The sequence below is a fragment of the Zeugodacus cucurbitae genome, chromosome 6, assembly GCF_028554725.1.
Source record: "Zeugodacus cucurbitae isolate PBARC_wt_2022May chromosome 6, idZeuCucr1.2, whole genome shotgun sequence".
Taxonomy (NCBI): Eukaryota; Metazoa; Arthropoda; class Insecta; order Diptera; family Tephritidae; genus Zeugodacus; species Zeugodacus cucurbitae.
This window is the reverse complement of record NC_071671.1, coordinates 5,296,216-5,318,157: the sequence shown is the minus strand read 5'-3', so window position 1 is coordinate 5,318,157 and position 21,942 is coordinate 5,296,216. Positions and strand designations below refer to the sequence as shown.

The 21,942-nt window shown below is 36.0% G+C and overlaps 8 protein-coding genes and 1 non-coding gene across 11 annotated transcripts in view; 4 read left to right on the top strand and 5 right to left on the bottom strand.

The window, feature by feature from the left end:
• The window catches only part of LOC105211215 (uncharacterized), a 121,802-nt gene that overhangs the window by 35,168 nt on the left and 64,692 nt on the right, over positions 1–21,942 (bottom strand). The gene's annotated exons all lie outside the window — the stretch shown is intronic.
• LOC105211207 (lysozyme E-like) lies at positions 2,170–2,701 on the bottom strand (the record flags this gene model as incomplete). The annotated part of the gene is made up of 1 exon (XM_011182542.3): positions 2,170–2,701. A coding segment is annotated over one exon (441 nt), but the record flags the coding sequence as incomplete, so codon positions are not given.
• On the bottom strand, positions 4,535–5,075 carry LOC105211209 (lysozyme B-like). Its single transcript, XM_029039621.2, has one exon. The coding sequence runs from the start codon at positions 5,021–5,023 to the stop codon at positions 4,598–4,600; it is 426 nt and encodes a 141-aa protein (XP_028895454.2). The 5' UTR covers positions 5,024–5,075; the 3' UTR covers positions 4,535–4,597.
• LOC105211208 (lysozyme B-like) lies at positions 6,425–6,952 on the bottom strand. The gene has a single exon (XM_011182543.3). It carries the CDS (start codon positions 6,910–6,912, stop codon positions 6,487–6,489), a length of 426 nt encoding a protein of 141 aa, XP_011180845.2. The 5' UTR covers positions 6,913–6,952; the 3' UTR covers positions 6,425–6,486.
• Positions 7,451–7,572, top strand: LOC128922909 (U5 spliceosomal RNA). Its single transcript, XR_008472096.1, has one exon. It is a non-coding gene; the product is annotated as a U5 spliceosomal RNA (small nuclear RNA).
• LOC105211210 (lysozyme B) lies at positions 8,406–8,944 on the top strand. Its single transcript, XM_011182546.3, has one exon. The coding sequence runs from the start codon at positions 8,453–8,455 to the stop codon at positions 8,876–8,878; it is 426 nt and encodes a 141-aa protein (XP_011180848.2). The 5' UTR covers positions 8,406–8,452; the 3' UTR covers positions 8,879–8,944.
• Positions 10,215–10,753, top strand: LOC128922431 (lysozyme B-like). Its single transcript, XM_054232824.1, has one exon. It carries the CDS (start codon positions 10,261–10,263, stop codon positions 10,684–10,686), a length of 426 nt encoding a protein of 141 aa, XP_054088799.1. The 5' UTR covers positions 10,215–10,260; the 3' UTR covers positions 10,687–10,753.
• On the bottom strand, positions 18,660–19,191 carry LOC105211211 (lysozyme B-like). Its single transcript, XM_054232822.1, has one exon. It carries the CDS (start codon positions 19,144–19,146, stop codon positions 18,721–18,723), a length of 426 nt encoding a protein of 141 aa, XP_054088797.1. The 5' UTR covers positions 19,147–19,191; the 3' UTR covers positions 18,660–18,720.
• LOC105211212 (lysozyme B-like) lies at positions 19,499–20,039 on the top strand. The gene has a single exon (XM_011182549.3). It carries the CDS (start codon positions 19,547–19,549, stop codon positions 19,970–19,972), a length of 426 nt encoding a protein of 141 aa, XP_011180851.1. The 5' UTR covers positions 19,499–19,546; the 3' UTR covers positions 19,973–20,039.

Below are 21,942 nucleotides of genomic sequence, written 5' to 3'. Positions count from 1 at the left end.
AAAGTAGGGATCCGGAGTTTTACAAAGGACCATTAGTATGTCGATTGTTTTTGGTAAAAAAAATCGTTTCGTATAAGACTGAGAACTCTCTAGTACCCTGAAAATGACAAAATTAAAAATAATTCATGAATATATATCAGGAACAGTAGTATGAAACATACTGGATGATTTGATAAAATTTATAATTTAACACTAAACCTACCAAAGCGGTCAAATGACGGCTTTTGAGACTTTGAAAAATAATTATTGAATATTATATGATAATTATTTTGTGTTTATTGTTTAAACTAAATTCTGTATTAATTACAATCAACTGGAAAATAGTATAACTTGTATATCAAAAGTGGACATTTGGCCGTCATCTGTAAAAATAGTTATGTATATAAAATGTGTCGGTAGGTTTAGTGTTAAATATATTTTTTTCATTGGTTTAACATGAAATATAGCCCATCACGTTCAGTTGTTTAGGTTTTTAACCTCATACTCCCTTATTTGGTTTCTACATAAAACTAAGCTTAACTTGCAAGAAATCTATAGAAAACAGTTCGTTCATCTATCTTGACTTACAAAAGAAGAATGATAAATTCATAAAATAATTATTTCTGCGAATAAATCATAAAAACTAGCAAAAAAGGCAACTGAGGGCGTGGGAAGCAGCAACGCTGAATGGGAAGCTTAGAAATAAATCGACCTTAGACGGCACTAAAGCGACTTTAAAGAGCAAATAAAACGCCATTGTAAATAAAAAAAATACAAAGAATAGAGAATGGAAATTGAACAAAGGAAATGAAGATTATATCTTTGAATGTAAGCAAGAAATTTCTCAGAAAAAAAAACTCTTTGAAAAAGCAATCGCAATACTTAGAAAACGATTAAAAGCAATAAAATCTTATTTAGAAGACACACACACACACTTGGCAGATTGACAAATGTACTACTATTATTTGCATAATTTAAATTACTTCGAGTGCAACTAAACATTTACGCAGAACTTATACGTATTAATATATAAGTAAGTAAGTATGTATGTCTGTCGGAAGTGTGAGAAAGTTCTAGGTATTAGTAATGCCACCAAAGGCGAATGCTACTCATATTTCTTCACAACTTCGTTAGCATTACCCGCTTTGAGGCGCGCAAATATAAAAGAATTAAGCGTTTAAATGCGCTAAACAAAGGTAAGCATCAAGAATTGACAAGACACAGATCATGCTGATGATAGCATTGACGTCTGGGGTCCATTGTTTCATAGTCATGCAATTACAAGTTGTTTTTCGTACAATTGCATGTTGTTGCATGTAAATTGTGTAGTTGCGGTTGCGGTGTGACATGTGGAAATCATGTTAGTTTAACCACACGGAACAAATGCGTCAAGACCATTGTTTAACGGTATATGTACTGCCATAAGCAACTACATGCATACACACAAACTCCGACTTGGCTAAGAAAATTGTACAGGGACGGGATGGGTTTTAGTGGTGCTTGCTGACAAAAATTCTACCGTAACTAGAGAAAGCCATGTGAAAACACAAACAACAAGAACAACAACAAACTAGAAAATGTTAACAATGTTTTTAACTAAGAGAAATATCCCTGTTTTGTCTACTTGTCAAATACTTACAAGTTGTCGGTAATTTGAGGCATGCGACATGAACCGCTACGCATGCGCACTACACTAAAAAAATGCGGTAGTTAAACGTTCTAGTGTATGTGCCCTCCATCTATTCACTGGCAATGTCTACACCCACATGCAACCGCGCAATTTTCCAGCAAGACATTCCGTTCATTGATGGCTGAGAGACGGCCTATTTCGTGTGTTTGTTGTTGTGTGTTGTATTGTTGTAGACACTAAATAAATTCTATTGAATTTTGACTTGTGAGTAGGGAAAGTATAGAGGTTCTATAATTAGAAAAGAAGCTTCGAGCATGTTTCATTGTTAATAGTCCACCTATTCTAACCATAATCTCAAGACCTCAATCTGGATCATATGGTGTTGCAAGGATCTGTTTAACTAGAAGCCACTTAATAACTACTCCGACTAATTGACTGAAATCCACTTCTATATCACCTACTTCCAGACTGAATTACTGATCTATTATAGTTAGCAATACCCTTACCATACCGCGATTCTATATTGAACGCAAAGTGAAATAAAAAATGTGTACCAAAAATATTTCTAGGAATAAGTAGATTTTTTATTTTATTATAACTTAACAGCTTTAAGTAAATTTATTTCAACAGCAACCAAAAAACTCAACCACTTTAGAAGCAATTGTCAATGCTAGGCAACCAGCCGTTGCAGAAATGCCAGGTGGACCAGGCGGACCAACCTTGCATGCGCAAGATTTCTTGAGCACAACGTACGGAGGGTTCAATGCTGTCGGTCAACAATCCATTGCAGCCAATGTGACACCGGTTGTAGGAGAAACGACCATTGGCCGGTTGGCACCAGTAGTAGTTGTTGATCTGGAAGATACCGTAATCGTTGGAACCGTTGTAGTTGGTTGGGCCAACCACGTCTGTGCGGTAGGAACTCTCGTGCTCGGCAATACAAGCCCAACGTGCCAATTGATCACGTGGAACACCCAAGCGTGACATCTCACGAGCCAAGGAGCAACGGTTTAACACAACACCGAAGGCTGGTGCGGCCAGAGCCAAAGCGACGATCAAGAAGGCGAATGCTTTCAGTTTGCAGCGAACTGTTTAGAAGAACTGATGATTTCTGATTTCTGATTTCCTCGTATGGCTTTTATAGGCCTAATCAGTGACGAAGTTATGCAATGATACTATAGTGATCATCTCTTCTTTGAATTATTAGCGACATTTTTGATAAATTGTTTTTTGTTTTTAATATTTACCGGCGTTCATTGATCGATCATACACGTGTATTAATTTGAAACGATAACTGATCTATATTCGAGTGTAGACATTCAGACTGATTAATAATACTTTCTAGATATATTCAATTATTGTTGTTGTTCCATATACATAATTAGAATTTCATTCATAAAATGAGAATGACTTGTTTACTTCTATATTCTCAAACAAACTTATGTGCTTTAGTGTGATAAGATAAGGAGGTGTTTGTTGTGTGGGAGGCAATATGGTGCGTTGCTGAGTTGTGATAATTTTGTTTCGATCTTACCAGACAGTTAGGGAGCCCAGAGTTGAGAGGTTTTGTATCTGGTTTTCGAGATAAGACAGGTGGTTCCCCAAAATTTGCTAGTAGCTCAGCATAAGTAGACTGATAGACTGTTTTTCATGACATACAAACAAACTATAGTTTGTGAATATCTTTAAAGTGGTTTGAAATGAGAGATAGTTACAAAATGGCCGATAGAAATTTGTGGAGACGTGCGCTTCGCCTTGTACAATTATATGGTTTTAGTTCTTGAGGTACAGTGTTCAGTCAAAAGAAAGTGTTTCTTTTCGCAAACAAACGCTAAATAATTAGACGTTTGGACGTTTTAAGGAAACAGTCATGTGAAGAGAATATTGGCTTCTACTTTCGTTCAAAACATAACAAATTTATATTTGGACTTATTTTCAACACGAACGCTTAATATTCGTGACGATAGTATATTTTAATGCTTTGCCCTCCTCAGACGATGAAAATATCTTCGTTGTGATTAAAGGTATATATGTATTTAATGTTGACTCCAACTTCCAAGTCTTCCGAATCAGTCGCAGGATTCTATATTTGTTAAGAAAAATGGTAATGGTAGGTCTCATTTAGGCTTCATACTATTTAAAATTAGTAATGTTCTCCAAGCTTTTAGATCAGTTTGGAATGGTTTCTAAATGGTATAAATGATACGTCATATATCTAAGATAAGATATCAGCACTCTAAGGGAAAGAATGTCCTCAAATTCTCTAACCGAGGAATATAAGTTATATAACAAACTTCAATTAGAAACATGTAAGAATTGGCACAGCCCAATTATAGATTCTGTCGCTCTTTTTAGGAAGATATATGATATAAATAAAGTTTGAATAAATTATCTGATTATTAATTTCATTAAGATAATTTTCTTATAATCCTAATATCTTCCTTATAGAAGTGTTGAGGAAACGTTTGAACTGATAAAATGTGGTTTTGGTACCCAATCCTTTTATGATTTTACATTTACACCGACATAAATATTAAAAGATTATATTTATGTATAATATATGTATGTATAATATTAACTGATGTATCCTTAGGGAAGAAATAAGGAATTCGGCTAAACGAAGATTCGTACAAAATGTTATTTCCATGTGTTTTTTAATGCCTGCGCCATGTACCATGTGAAAGAAAATAATACAAGGACAGATAGACCTCAGATTAATTCACTGAATCATCCGGATAAATTTCTTCTTTTAGGTTATTTTTTAATATGTTAGTCTCGATGCTCGACCAAAAGGTCTAACCAAATTTTATATAGGATATACATCTGTGTTTAACAAGGCTTCCTATAGTTGTTCTTATAATATGAAGAGTGCATAACATTAAAAATCCTTAAGACCGCTGTTTCTAACAATCATAAAACAATATGTTATATTTTGTTTTAAGAATATGTATTTATTTATTAAGAATTAAAATCGACTCTCAAACATATTTAGAAGCAATCTTCAATGCTGGGCAACCAGCCGTTGCAGAAATGCCAGGTGGACCAGGCGGACCAGCCTTGCATGCGCAAGATCTCTTGGGCACAACGTACGGAGGGTTCAATGCTGTCGGTCAACAATCCATTGCAGCCAATGTGACACTGGTTATAGGAAAAACGACCGTTGGCAGGTTGGCACCAGTAGTAGTTGTTGATCTGGAAGATACCGTAATCGTTGGAACCGTTGTAGTTGGTTGGGCCAACGACGTCTGTGCGGAAGGAGCTCTCGTGCTCGGCAATACAAGCCCATCGTGCCAATTGATCCCTTGGTACACCCAAGCGTGACATCTCACGCGCCAAGGAGCAACGGTTCAGGACAACACCGAAGGCTGGTGCGGCCAAAGCCAAAGCGACGATTAAGAAGGCGAAAGCTTTCATGTTGATTAGCAAATACAGTAGAAGTAACTGATGTTTTCAGTAAATAAATATGTAGCTTTTATACTAATTCGAAAAGATTTTGTCGAACGATAACATACGTGTATATCAATATTGATATTGACATACCGGATACAGTAAGAGTAAATAGAATAAAAAGTTGCTGTTGAAAGTTTATCTAGGGTAGCTACATATGTTGATATAGACAACCAGAGAAAGAGTTATCAACTCATAGATATTTTATCTGTGGTTGTATTTAATTTATGAGAATAATTAATATGATTTGAATGTCTGGTGAGTTGTTATCCCTCTCACAAGCTCAAACGAGAAGACGATACTCTTTGTGCTAGCAAAGAATAGTTTCTAGGTTTTAATGATTTGGTGTGTAATTCGGATGAATATTTTTCATGTAGACCTCAACGCAAATCACGAATGATCCAATGGATTTGGTGCGTATTTGTTAATATTAGGCCAATGAAGTTGGAAACCCTCGATATTCAAAGCGCAGAATCAGAACAAAAACAAAATTACACATATTATTAAATTTTCTAAGAGAATAATATCGGTCAGTCATTCGATTCCTGTTTTTATAAACCACATCGCATAATAAATTCATAAAGTACTTGAATGCCGTATATGGTAACTCCTCGCCACCAATTGTCATAATCAAAATTCAGTTAATCGAGTTTTAATGTAGTTGCACGTCGCTTTTTTGCTTATTCAGGTATCTAAAACGGTTCCTATGGGAGATTACGTGAAATGTGACATTACTATCGTATTGGAAAAACACAGATTGAAGTTGGACGAGATAGCTGAGACAGACTGCACCTCAGAATCCCCTGCATAATTTATTTAGAATAAGAAAACGTTCGGAACATTATAGATATTTTTGCATCGACTCGTGATCGTCAAACATTCTACAGACCAAGATGCAGTCAAAATTATAGAAGAAGAACTAAACCTATCCTATCGGCCACAAACGGTTATGAAATCCGTATTTTCAGATTCAAAAGCCAATTTTCATCAACTAACTGGAAAAGAGCAAAAGGGTCACATGACTCTATTATGCCGAATATAGGGCTGATTTGATGCCGAAATGCTTCTGTCTAATTTGACGAGGATATTGCATTTCCAACATAACAATGTACTGGCTCACACCTGCGGCATTTCACAGATTTTTGCATTTCTGTGTATCGAATTAAAATGAGACAATGTTGAGAAGTTAATCGCTATTTTTCAATTTTTGTTTTTCTTTTCTATGTTAAATACTTATCAGATAACCCTCATATGTATGATGTATTCCGTTAAGTACTAGGTGGGTAATTATCCTTACAGACACATAACAGTAAATTCAAAACAGAGAATATAGAGAGAGAACCAACTATGATATTAAAGTACAAAAAATTCCATTCAAAAAAAAAATCGTTTATTTCATCATTAAAATGTTAATAGTATAATCCAATAGCTTAGAAGCAGTCGTCAATGCTTGGCACATAGCCGTCGCAGAAGTGCCAGGTGGACCAGGCAGACCAACCTTGCATGCGTAAGATCTCTTGAGCACAACGTACGGAGGGTTCGATATCGTCAGTCAACAATCCGTTGCATCCAATGCGGCACTGATTGTAGGAGAAGCGACCGTCAGCAGGTTGGCACCAGTAGTAGTCGTTGATCTGGAAGATACCGTAATCGTTGGAGCCGTTGTAGTTGGTTGGTCCGACAACGCCAGTACGGAAGGAGCTCTCGTGTTCGGCAATACAAGCCCAACGTGCCAATTGATCACGTGGAACACCCAAGCGAGACATCTCACGAGCCAAGGAGCAACGGTTCAAGACCTCACCGAATGCGGGAGCGGCCAAAGCCAAAGCGAAGAGCAAGAATGCGAAAGCTTTCATGTTGAATAGTTAATGCAGTGGAAAAAACTGATATTTTCGTTGAGGCAAGAAGTCGCTTTTAAATGATTTGAGAATGCAGATTTAATAATTCGATAAGTCTTGCAAGCGATAACAACTTGAAGAATTGCAAATCATTATTTTTCAATCTGACGAACGATAATTCATTAATGAAAATGTGAAGATATTTTATGTCACTGTACTTATTGGAAGCCGTTTACACTCGTGCGAAAGTAAGTATAGGGTGCTTCAAATAATCATACTATATAATATAATTTTTTTCATTGAACTGAGTTTGCACTCTATAGAATTTCGGCAATTCATTCTTTGATTTTTAATGCAGAGTGTGTCAATCTGGGAAATATTTTATTATTAGTCCTAGGTATTTTTGACAGGCACATGACATTCGTGTTGAAAACTTTGAAAAAATGACAGTTTTTAGGAGTTGAATAAGAAATTTGTGATACCCACCTACATATGTGAAAAATTCAATGAAAAGAACAATGTTTGCTATAAGTTCAGTTCTATTATGTATTGTAGGACAATTTGGCTTTTCTTCAACTGTCGAATTAATCTTTCGCCTTATACTAAAGATTTCCATGGAGAGGCGCACTTTAATGAGTCTATAAGAATATATGTATTTGTAAGTCAGCCACTCACGGTCTAAGTACATGTAATTGTAGTTAACTCAAGCGAGAACTTAGAAATAGTCATGCTTAAGTTATGAAGGGGAGGAACTGAGCTCTGAACTGTTAAGCAAAAGTTGAAATAGGGAAACCATTTACACAAGCAGATGGATAATTTATTTCGTCAGTAGGCGTAGGAAATTATTCTCCAGACCAAGCGCTGCAGAATGTTAGGGTTCTTAGATTTATGAAACAGCATGTATTCTTCTCTGCTTTCGAAGTATTTTATATGCACTCTGCGATTTCTTCACTGTACTCAGTTAACCTCACTTTTGTCGAGTCAAGAGCATAAATTATAGAGATCAGCAGTGCATGTCCGTTCAAACAGAGAAAATATTATAATATATGTTAACAGGTTGTAATTGAGGTATGCAAGCAATTTAATTATGGAATTTAATATTGAAAGAAGAAACATTTAAAAGCTACCTTTTTTTACAAAATAAACAACCTTTTTGTGCGCCAAGAAATCTAGTTAACAAATGTATATATTTAAGTAGTAGATATATTTTTTCTTGGTTCCATGATTGAGCTTGTGGAAGGGACGACAACTGGTCCGGCATTCGAATGTTACCATGTGTACTAAAAAATCAAGTATATACACAAATATAATATGCAATTTCACTTATAGATAACTCTCTTTATCTCTAGTTGTCTGTATTAGACATTCGAATAAACCAAATCAATCCTAGATAAACTTTGGTCGTCAACTTTTTATTCTATTTACACTCACGGCATCCGGTACGTCAACATCACTATTGATATAGTTATCGTTCGACAAAATCTTTTCAAATCAGTATAAAAGCCGTAGCTTTTCTTACTGAAAACATCAGTTTTCTCTACTGCATTAATTATTCATCATGAAAGCTTTCGCATTCTTGCTCTTCGCTTTGGCTTTGGCCGCTCCTGCCTTCGGTGAAGTCTTGAACCGTTGCTCTTTGGCTCGTGAGATGTCTCGCTTGGGTGTTCCACGTGATCAATTGGCACGTTGGGCTTGTATTGCCGAACACGAGAGCTCCTTCCGTACTGGCGTCGTCGGACCAACCAACTATAATGGCTCCAACGATTACGGTATCTTCCAGATCAACGACTACTACTGGTGCCAACCTGCTGATGGTCGCTTCTCCTACAACCAGTGCCGCATTGGATGCAACGGATTGTTGACTGATGATATCGAACCCTCTGTACGTTGTGCTCAAGAAATCTTGCGTATGCAAGGTTGGTCTGCCTGGTCCACCTGGCACTTCTGCGACGGCTATGTGCCAAGCATTGATGACTGCTTCTAAACTATTAACAAATATTGAATTTGGAAAATATTTAATGAAATAAATGCGTAATAATTGACCTGGAAATTTATGTTTTGCATCTATTTATTTAACTAATTTTAAGGGATAAACAAATGAATTTTTTCTTTGCGTGGCAGGAATGTTACTATTGTTGCTTGTTATATATATAATTCTTATTTTTTGTTTTGTCATTTGTCATATGTATGCATGTGAAAAATTCCCTTAGAAGAACAATGTTTTCTATAAGTTCATATCAGTTATGTATGTATGGATGGCTACATGTAAGTATTCAGCCACTCATGGTCTAAGTACATGCACTTGTGGCTAACTCAAGCGAGAACTTATAAATCGTCATGCTTCAGTTATGAAGGGGAGGCTCTGAGCTCTGAAGTGTTCAGCAGGGAAACTATATGTACAAATATAAATATAATTTATTTTCTCAGTAGGTGCAAGAAATTACTTTCCAGACAAGTGCCGCATCATATTAGGGTTCTTAGTATGAATAAACGTTGCATTTTCCCTTGAACTCGGTTAACCCGACTATTGCCCAGGTTACAGTCAAGAACTTAAATTATGCAGCCCAGCAGTGCATGTCCATTTAATCAATGACAAGATTATAATATATGATAACAAGTGTATTATTGAAGAGTTGAGAGAAGAATGGATAATTGCGAAAGCTACATACATATAATATTGCGGCCCTCTTCAGTATTTTGCATGAGAGTATTATTAATAAAGTTGTGAGAAGGAAGATATCATTGTCTTAAACTCAAAAGAGTGTCTTCAGAACTTTAAATACGTGGAACATGATTATATTGGGAGAATTTCTTTTTAACTTTTTAAAATACCGAAAATAAACTACATTTTGCAAAAACAATATTATTCTTTCCGATATTTTTAAAGTCAATATACGGCCTCATGATCTAGAACATGTTCTAATGCCATGATTCGTTTTCACGAAAGTCAAAACGACATCTTATTAATATACATATACTATTATAACAGCTTCAAATTCACAAAACCATTTCGGAAATATTGTGCGCTGTTATAAAAACTTGGCTCCATCACCAGCTATGAGCAACTGACCAGAGTTCGAAATGTTGATCCGTCTGCTCAGAATTTTGAGTATTTGTGTGTTGATAACTTCATTATCTCTGATTGTCTATATTATGTATTCGAATAAACCAAATCAATCTAGTTATACTAGATAAACTGTAAAATGAATTTTTTATTATGGCAATCCGTGAGAGTAGCGGTATCCGGTACATCGATATCATTAGTGATATGAGTTATCAATCGACAAAATCTTCCTAAATCGGTATAAAAGCTGCAACGTTCTTTACTAAAAACATCAGTTACTTCTACTGCATTAACTATTCAACATGAAAGCTTTCGCATTCTTAGTATTCGCTCTGGCTTTGGCCGCTCCTGCATTCGGTGAGGTCTTGAACCGTTGCTCCTTGGCTCGTGAGATGTCTCGTTTGGGTGTTCCACGTGATCAATTGGCACGTTGGGCTTGTATTGCCGAACACGAGAGCTCCTTCCGTACTGGCGTTGTCGGACCAACTAATTACAATGGCTCCAACGATTACGGTATCTTCCAGATCAACGACTACTACTGGTGCCAACCTGCTGACGGTCGCTTCTCCTACAACCAGTGCCGCATTGGATGCAATGGATTGTTGACTGACGATATCGAACCCTCCGTACGTTGCGCCCAAGAGATCTTGCGCATGCAAGGTTGGTCTGCCTGGTCCACCTGGCACTTCTGTGACGGCTATGTGCCAAGCATTGATGACTGCTTCTAAGTTGTTGAATTGTTTGAGTTTTTGAAAGATTGGTGGTTTTAATAAATGGTTTTCGATTGAGTTGCAAGTTCTCTGTTGTATTTTTCGATTTTATTATGAGTTCTGAGTTTTTCGTACTAGTAGTATTTCAGGAGTTCTTGCAATTTGGTTGTGGTAATATATTTGTATACACCTGTCATGGATTTCAGTTTCTTCATGGTTCTTCATTTACGATGGCAAATACCGCCAATTATCACCAAGATGCGGTTTTAGACATACACATTCTGCCTTTGCCATTCTTCTACCAACTCCCTTCCATTCTTCATATTTCCACACTCTGTTCATCAAATTAATACTTGCCATAGTGCAAATTTATGTGAGCCCACTTCCTTCCTTGCTTAATTAGCCATTTGCTATATTGCCAGTAAACGTGGAGGAAGCAAAAGCACCAGCTAGCTCACATCATAAAGACTTCCTGAAACAACTGTCTTCTGTGACAAGTTTGTGTGAACATGCTCACATCGATTAGCTGTGATACTCTATATATTGACAGCAGCTTCTCAGATGCTAGATGAAAAACAATACTTGATATAACAACAACAAAAGTAGACAATTTCTTCCGCTTTGCTGAAGCTATAGTTGCTTTTGTAGCATTGTTATTCTTTTGATTGCATATGAAGCTTACATATATGTATGTATAAATTGACTGCTTCGAGTCATTGGCCTTCTTTCGTTATACTGATACATACATACTCGTATAGCTGTGGGTATGTAAATTTTATATATTTTTCTTTACAAACTTCTTGTAAGCCATCTTGGTCATTTTAGCTGTTTGTTAGCACCTTCTGCATGATTTTCCTCTTTTTCTTTGTCTCTACTTTCCACTTTGCTTAGCATTTTCAACTATTGCCAGTTGTTAAGTAGTGTTTCCTACCTTTGGTGAATGTTCTTTCGTTTTCACATTCTCATTGCCGCATTTAATGTTCTTTCACCGTTTTATTCACTTTTTATGCCTTCTTATTTCCAATGTTTCTCTTTACCTTTTCTTTTGCCAATATTCTATCTGATGAATATGATTGTTATTGAAGCCAGTGATCGTTGCTTGATCATCTGACTTGGTATAATTGAAATTTACTGTTGCCGTACGTTCTGTTGTGTCCGTTGAGTCTAATAAAAAATCAAATTTTGTGCTTTACGATATACTTGTAATTTCTTTATTTTTTCCTCTGTTGTTTGTTTTCTTTTCTGCGGGTAGTTTGAATTTTCTTATTACCTCCAATGCAGTTTTTATTGTGCCATATATTTGATGGCGTTCTGGTATCCAGCTGCTTTTCATAGCCATATGATGACTGAAAAAGCCTAGCTGGTGGTATGAGGCAGTGATCTTTTGCGTTTTTCCATACATACAGTTAGCAGGGATGTTTATGAATACAATTCGATGATTATATATTTACGAGTACGATATCGATTCTGTAGAAAGATTCAATTACCGTTATTATATTCGGGAAGTATTTATTTTGAATTATCAGTCATTTGGAATTGTTCGAGGAAAGGCATTCTTTTTTGGAAATTATATTTAGCTGTTAATAGGAAAAAATTGCCTTATATAGAGAACTGAGAAATCGCGATTAATGAAGCGACATTGTATGTATGTGATTGGCGTTCAACCGTTTAGCCGGTTATAGCCGAATCGATGAGAGCGCGCCACTCCTCTCTTTCCTTCGCAGTTCGGCGCCAGTTGGAGATTCCAAGTGTAACCAGGTCGCTCTCCACCTGGTCCCTCCAGCGGAGTGGAGGCCTTCCCCTTCCTCGGCTTCCTCCGGCAGGTACTGCATCGAACACTTTCAGAGCTGGAGTGTTTTCGTCCATTCGGACAACATGACCTAGCCAACGTAGCCGCTGTCTTTTTATTCGCTGAACTATGTCAAAGTCGTCGTATTACTCGTACAGCATCGTTCCATCGTCTGCGGTATTCGCCGTTGCCAATGTTCTGAGGTCCATAAATTTTCCTCTCGAAAACTCCTAGTGTCGTCTCATCTGATGTTGACATCGTCCAAGCTTCTGCACCATAAAGTAGGACGGGAATGATAAGCGACTTGTAGACGACTTGTAAAGACATTACAAGATCATCATTTGAGATGATAGTTGGATCACCTTCTGCGCCAAAACCATCATTTCACCATATCCAAGTGATATCAATATGGATATATCAGTTTCTAAAACCCTGTACGTCTAATATAAAGAAGAAATAACTTTGTATGTCTACTTATAACCCGATATTTCACTATCCCTGCAGTAATCCTCGGACCATTAACGAGTTCAAGGCAAAATTCTGGTCGAAATAATAGCTATTTTACTCGTGGTGTTTGAAAAGTACTGGAAACTGCAGTAAATTAACTGAACTGGGGGCTTGATTTGACTGATGTTGCATTCAAACAATTCAAAATATATTGTATAGATCTGAGCAAAAATGGCCGCCGTTTTCCAAAAATTATTTTATGACATACAATATTGTACTGTGTATATTGGAATTAATTTCAAATAATTCCGCTATTCATTACTCCATTGAAAAAGTAATTTAACTGGATTATTGGCGGTAAAACGACCTTCACATAATAAATTAATACAAAAATAAATAAAAATAAATATGTTTCCAATTGTTAAGGTGTTACGAATACAAACAGTAAAAATAACAAATAACAAAAATTCGCGAATAACAATTTAACGGAAATCATTAAATAATCAAGTCAGTTGCTGTGGCCAAGCCCTCACAGTTGTACTAATTAAATTAGAGGTTGGTAAATTTTTGAATGCACAGAAAACCAATAATTAAATTTAGGACAATTGCAAGAAAAGCTTAAATAACAATAAAAAATAAAATATTTATGAATTTCAGCACTCATAATAAGCTGCAATACTGTAGATATGCCCATAAAATATCAATAGTGGAAAATAGTGCTAAATTCGACTATTATCGCTTTTAGACTCGTATACAATTTACTGCCGACAAGTTTAAATATTTTTGTTTTTAATTTCCAGCAATTATCACATCAAATATTTTCTGACACAATTTTACTCATTAACACCAACCGTCAACCTCGGTTGCCCTCAGCTCAGCTCAGTGCAAATTATTTAGTCAACCAAGCAGAAAAATTTATTTGATGACAAGCGATTACGTTTATTGCTTCATTCTTTGTACGCCATGTAAACAAAATATAATACAAATTACAATTTTTCTCATAAAAGCATATGAAATAAGAGCTTGTGGTAATATAATATACTCGGTTGTTGGCTCATTTGACAGTTATGCTGCATTAGAGGTGTTTACGAGTACATTACAAATAGCTCTGATGCTTATTTATGCGGTGTGGAGACTTTCGAAACGTAACCGAACCTATTTTTGTGTTTATTATAAATCATATGGATGACTATGGTGTTCATGTGAGGTCTATGAAGTCAATACTATTCTCGATAGCCTTCAGAGTTGCAATCTAGTATAACTAGAGCTGCATTCCTCAATCTTAACTTTGCATCCTACTACTGCTGACTCTACAAAAATTCTGACCGATGCTCAGGTTTCATCGCCCTACTATCTCAACTAGTGAAAGTGGATATCTTATGTAACATTACCGAATCTACTCAGAGATTAATGGGCGTGGTCCCGCCCACTTATGGATCAAAAACCATATCTCCGAAACTACTCGACCAATTTCAATGAAATTCGGTTTGTAATATTTTCCTTGCATCCCAATGATATGTTGTGAAAATAGGCCAAATCGGTTCCACGGCTACTTCCTATATACCAGAAAATTGAACACGATCTGAATCGTTTACTTTACAATATATAAAGTAAGCACTACTGAAGAAATCGGAACAGAACTTTGCACAAATACTATATTTATAGTGTGGCATCGCCCTTCTAAAAATCGTCGAAATCGGACCATAGGTTGTCAAGGCCCCATATATCGAACATGAGGACATCAGGGGTTCTCGTTTCTTTTTTATCGGAAATATAAGTAAGTCTCTCAGATATTTTGAAAAAAATCGGAGGAAATATGTTTTTTTTTTTTATAATATGTCTCCGTGCCTAAAATACGTGAAATCGGGTTATAACTCACCTAACTCCCATATACATAATATTAGGGTTTCCAACTTACAATGGACTTTATACCATATACATATATGACGAATATGAGGGCCAAATTGTGTGTTATATTAATGAAATTAAACAAATAAATTGCGAGAATATAAAATGTTCGGTTATACCCGAACTTAGCCCTTCCTTACTTGTTTTTAAATCGATTTCCATTAAATATCTATCATTAAACTAGTTTCGACTTGACCTAGCAACGAATAGCTAGGCCTCTCCTAGACCCACATATAAATTCTTATACGTATTCAATATAAAATTTGATCAAAATCTGCTCGTGTTTCTAATTTTTTCTTTGCAGACATACACCTATAAAAGTTCTAGGTACAGTTACTGCAAAACATTTTTCATGACAGCAATACTCGAACTGACATATAAGATTTTGTCTTAATTGTCCGAATTTTTATTTTATTTTTTATCGAGACCGGTTTATTTTGCTCGAGACCGACAATTCGTGTGTTATCTTAATGCAAATTTTTGTTTATTATTATTTTTTGCAAGCACTCAAGTAAGTTGTCGTAGGCTCGATATAGGTGCTCAATAGTCTTAGTCTGATTAGTCTCCCCACTTCATTGATAATCGCTTGTTTTGCGGTGAATCCCGGCGATTTGCTTGCCGCAGATATCAAATTCAAAAAGTGTGCCGTTCAAAATACATATTATCAATTATTGGCTGCTAATGAACAGAGTGTTGGTGTCTGAACTTTAGTGCACTTGCTCGTGGTACATTGGTATATGTTTTTGAGTTGAAATCCCATATCAGGAAATGTGAAATATCAGGAAAAATTATGGACAAGCGCTTAATTTGTGTGTAACTGTTATTAAAACAGTTTTGTTAGAGATAGGCGTTCTAAAATTTTATAGGGAAATAGAGAACCTAAGAAATATAATTATGTCCCCTCGGCCTAAAGCGCCATGGTGTATAAGGCTTATCTATGGTACAATTTAATAAGACATACAGACCACTTCTTCAGACAACTTGTTAAAATTTACTTTCATTCAAAATGATGAATGAATTTTATGCGCTTATCGCATTGAAAAGTGACTTGGTTGTTTATAAAGCTTCTGGAAATTGTTAACTATAATTTGATTTTTTTTGAAAGTCATGAGTTTTGTTTATATGTCTGTTACGCATTTTTATTTATTTTTGGTACTCTTAATATGAGTTTTGTTTATTTACTTTTTCGTGTTTTGCTGATCGCGATATATTTGAGATCACAATTCTCACACGCTTTATTAATGTAGCGCGAGCATCCGGTGTTCGTCGATGATATCTATTTTATTATACTATATGGATGTGTGTGCCAATGAGATACATACATATTTATAAAAATTATCGAATATTGAATATTATCTATAATAATAAACTGTTGGACTTTTAGAAAGTTGTAATTGAATTTTTGAACATTTTTGTTGTCAGTTAAATACAATGCAAAATATTCTAGTGGCAACTATGATGAATTATTTTAATAATACTAATAATTACCCGGCGTGATCCACTGGTGGTTCACGAGTACTACGGTTATCTGGCGGCGTGGACCAGGCAAATGAATGGGGAATTCGGGTAGAATGTGTTAAGTTAGACGAAAAATATGTGATTTGTCTTCTGCAGATTAAATTTGGTTGAAATTTAGAAGTATCTTATGGATCTTCGAAATGGGCATGTTCAGTTGTGGAACTACAAGAAGGAAAGGAAAGGAAAAAGTTGAGGAATCAACCATGAGACCCTTAAATAATTCTTTCTAACCCCTGAAGATAGTAAACGAATTTCTAAATGTATTTGACAAAGTACTTTTATATGGAATCTTACTTGATTAACACTCTAAACCCTCCACACACAAAGTAATGTTTTCAGGACCCAATACTCTTATAACATAGCGAGCTAAAGTTTTATTTAATCTTCATAAGCCATTCAAGTGCAATGACAATAAAATAAAATACCGGCACCTTTAGGAAAGTAAGGATTTCAGGGCTCGAACCAAGGCCTGATTAGATAAGCCTCCATGCAAAATTATTTTTGGATCTCCTGATACATCTATATCGAACTTCTCAAATAATGAAAAGCTAATAAAAAGATTACTGCTTTTTGGGAGCTCGACAGCGTTTTCGATATTATGTCATGATCTCTTTGTCATCAAAATACTATTGTCATGGGACTAACATCGGATTTATTGACCATGCTATGTTTTTCGGCTCAGTCGCGGATATTTGAGATAATTTTCGTTAGAGATTAAACTGTTTGAGTTCCCTATAGAAGGTTCTAGTTTTATAGAAAGATAGTATATCGAATTGCACACAGTTCATGAAGTGAAGAAACGACTGGAAGAAAGCCATCGAAGCATGCTCGCTACTAAGACTAATTTCATATCATTTTTTCTACAACCGAATTGTCTTTACCCTCAACTGCGATATAATTTCAGTGAATCTCCATTGTACGGCTAATGTACGCTGACCTCGCCACACTTAACCCTTGGCGCCAACAGCTAAACCAACAGCGAAGTACGAACAGCAGTCGGCACATGGAGCAAGGCAACAGAGATAATGACAGTTTTGAAGTCGGCAGTTTGTTGGGGAGCAACTAGACGCTTTTGCGGCTTTCACCGCTTACACTTAGAATACCACGTACTAACTGCAAGTAAGCCAGCTTTCCAAGTATTTTTCTTCCAGTACTTGCCGGGTTATTGAATAAATTATCTATACGAATAATCAGTAGCTTTGGTAAACATTTGCTAAATGTTGGTACTGTGCAGAAAGGCAAAAACCAAGAGATGAGAAAAACTTAAGAATGGCAGCCACATGCAATCAGCAATTTGGGCGCTGGGCCGTAACGGCGCATATACAACCGACCGTATCGAACCAGAGAGACATTCATTCAGTCAGCCAGCAAATTGCAAGTACAACAATTTTTCGTCTTCACCGACGAAGTGGCAGCCACATTTAAAGTGCCGCATTAAACGGCACCCAAGCAAGTCAAGCGAGTATATTTCCAGCGCTTTGCCTCAGCCAACACTGTCGGTCATTAGTGTGCAAATACTTGACGCGCATGCGCGTGTTGGCGTTTAAGCCACAGACGAGTTTGTGGCTTTTTTGTTTGTTGTACATCGCCAGTCACTCTTTCTATTTGCCAAATGCTTCTTCCTGCTGTGCTCGTGGTTTAACCTGCTGCGTGCTGTGACTTGTTTGACTTCCCATTTGATTAGCTGTCTTTCATCGCCAGCCAAGCTGTGCATGGTCAGAAGTAGTGTAGCTGACACCCACGCGGTAGCGCAGTTACAGCTGCGCTGACTGGCGCACTCAATCAGTCAGAAATACTTCCCGGCTGTAGTTTGACACTGGCGACCTCCCTGTCCTCAGTTAATTTGGATATTCGTAATTTCTGTGTGTTTTCGCAAATATTTAACACCTTTTGACTCTGTTGAATTCGCATTCTTTAGGAGTTGGGATAATTGAGTTGTTGTTTGATTGGTCGTAAATAGCTTATGCAGATTTAGTCAAGTTCAAGAGGTTTTGAGAAAAAATCCGTAATGTGGTGAAGTGGCTAAAGGTATGGTGTGGGAAGAAATTAACGGGAAACATCAGAAAATGAAAAATGAGTTATGCCAGAAGATGCTTTAACTCTATTGAAGCAAGAAACAATTATTTGAGTGTTGGCTCTAATTTGCCTGAGATCTCTAGAGACTCAGTTATGAAAGAACACATTCCGATATATCTATATACATAGAAGAATTCTACTAAGTTTTAGAAACAATTACTGTTGTAACCTTCTGCAATACAAAAAGAAAACAGGAATTCTAGATAGTACACCGTTACCAGTCCCATTTTCTAAAATAACTAAGGCTTTACACATTATTTTGCAGTGATTATTTATTCAAACTGATGTCACAATGTTAATCCAATCGAATCAATTTAGAAGCAATCATCAATGCTTGGCACATAGCCGTCGCAGAAGTGCCAGGTGGACCAGGCAGACCAACCTTGCATGCGCAAGATCTCTTGGGCGCAACGTACAGAGGGTTCAATGTTGTCGGTCAACAATCCATTGCAGCTGATGTGGCACTGGTTGTAGGAGAAGCGACCGTCAGCAGGTTGGCACCAGTAGTAGTCGTTGATCTGGAAGATACCGTAATCGTTGGAGCCATTGTAGTTGGTTGGTCCGACAACACCAGTACGGAAGGAGCTCTCGTGTTCGGCAATACAAGCCCAACGAGCCAATTGATCACGTGGTACACCCAAGCGAGACATCTCACGAGCCAAAGAGCAACGGTTCAAAACCTCACCGAAGGCTGGTGCGGCCAAAGCCAGAGCGGCGATTAAGCAGATGAATACTTTCATGTTGATTATTTGGAACTGTTTCAATAAAACTGATGCTTTACCATGTCAATTTTCGAGTTTTTATACTTGTGCAAGGCGCACCTAAGAATTAAATGCATATCGTTTGAAGTACCTAGGCGTAGATAAGTGCGCTTATCTAAAAATGTTGACGATCTTTCCGTTCAACTGCAACGTAAACAAATTGCGTCGCAAGTTTCTTAATGCAAACAGCGCGGTAGTAAGTTCAATTTATTTAATGTCTCATTGATATTCTTCTGGAAAAACCATTATTGACTGGCGAGTATAAATGTATTTTCTTATCAGTTATCAATTTGTGAAAATCTTTGCACTAATCTAGTATAAAAGAGCCATCATTGACTGCCATAGACATCAGTTCTTTCTACTGTATTAACTAATCAACATGAAAGCTTTCGCATTCTTGCTCTTCGCTTTGGCTTTGGCCGCTCCAGCATTCGGTGAGGTCTTGAACCGTTGCTCCTTGGCTCGTGAGATGTCTCGCTTGGGTGTACCACGTGATCAATTGGCTCGTTGGGCTTGTATTGCCGAACACGAGAGCTCTTTCCGCACCGGTGTTGTCGGACCAACCAACTACAATGGCTCCAACGATTACGGTATCTTCCAAATCAACGACTACTACTGGTGCCAACCTGCTGACGGTCGCTTCTCCTACAACCAGTGCCACATCAGCTGCAATGGATTGTTGACCGACAACATTGAACCCTCTGTACGTTGCGCCCAAGAGATCTTGCGCATGCAAGGTTGGTCTGCCTGGTCCACCTGGCACTTCTGCGACGGCTATGTGCCAAGCATTGATGACTGCTTCTAAGTTGATTGCCGTTTTGATTTTGTCATTTGTGAGTAAAGAAAAAAATAAAAAAGCGATAAATTCATAATTTTTTATGTTTATTAATGATTTCGAAATGTTAGTCGTTGGGATGAAAACTCGATATCGGTTGTATATAGTTAATTGTTGTTCCTAATTCGAAAAGTTTAGTTAAAAGGTAATGTTCCACCAAGTTGTTTTTCAGAGCCTAAAGCCTTTAGACTATTTATTTCTCAGTTCACTAATTTGACAGTATTTGTTTGGTTTAAAAGTAGTATTAATTTGGTTATGTAGACCTCACTGTCTTAGTAGGAGCTTACTTGGAGTTTATCATTTTATACACAATAACACCGTTATAACATTAAAATGCGCCTACTAACAACTGTGAAAAGCCAATGAACCATTTACAGCATACACCAAGTTTAAGTGCAGTGTCTGCATGTAACCACTACATACTCGTATGTATGTATGTATATATTATACATATGTTATAATAATATTTTTGCCATATAGAGCTCATTAACGCAAAGAAATATCACGAATTTATGATGCTGTTGACTTTAAAACTTTCATAATAATATTTTTAAATTTTTTCAACACTTTCAAACAGAATCATGCAACAATTCACACACACATACATATGTACTTATATGTGATCATTCATTACAAGACAGTGAGTAATCATAAGCAGACGTTATAGCGGTAATTAGAGTTCATGTTTACTTTACTCACAATTTTTTTCGCATTTAAAGGCGATAATATAAAGCTAAGTAAATATGAAAAGTTACAAGCGCATCTTCAGCGCTACACAGACATACATACACACATAAATATTATTTTCTATATATAACTACATTGCAATAGATTGCTCATATTGCATCTAATAATAATTTCATAGTAAAAGCACACACAAACAACACCAATAACAACGTAAAGTCTGCCTTTTACTTATATGCTCCTTCAGTTGCTTTCATGTATGCTCATCGTAATCGTGGTTCAAGTTGAAAATTTGTCAACTCATGTTTGACTGTTGCATGCAAGCTACTGTTGGTTAGAGTGGTAAGCGTGTAGACTGTGAGCGTCTAAAGCCAACAAACATACCCAAGAAAAATTGCAGACATAAGCGTGGTTACTTATATACGAAGAAATGCTTGTGGTACAGTGGGACAAAAAATTGTTTTATTTTTATTAAATAAATTGATTTCGAAAATATTTTCAGATTAAAATTATTTTTTTAAAGAGATCTTTTTCTGAATAAAATATATTTTTTAAAAATAAAGTATAGAAATATATTCTTATGGTATTAGGGTACGCATTGTTTTTGTTTTATCTAATTTTTAAAAATATTAAAAAAATTTTGAAATATTATTGAAAACTAATATTAAAAAAATATCAAAAAGTTTTTGAAATATTATTCAAAAAATATAATAGTTTACCGAAATAACGAACACATTAATTGTCAGGCCTATTCGTTACATCGAATTTTTCGTTAATACGAGTACTCACTTAGAGGTATGTTTTTCAATAAAAATTAGTTAAATATCAGTAAATTGCAGTTTAATAAATTGTTTTACTAATTATTTGTTAAAAAATGAAAAATCATAACGAAACAAAGCCTATAAACTCTTCCAAAATGGACCAATTCTGACACTTATATGTACTTCTATTTGGTGCTGATCAATGATTTTAAGCATTTTTATAAAATTCAAAATTTTTTCAGTTTGCACATTTCTTTTGAATTTTTTGAAGTTTTATTTTTAATTCTAGTTCGAAGTTATTTGCTTTTTATCTTTCTTCATATATCTTCTTCATGTTGTTCGTTAAACCATACCAATCCCCGATGTTCGTTATTTAAGGTATTCAATATAACAAATTTGTTTATTCGTTATAAGAAGCTTTCGTTAAAACTAATATTCGTTATTTCGGAAAACTACTGTATTATTATTGAAAAACAAAAATTCTTTTTTGAAAAA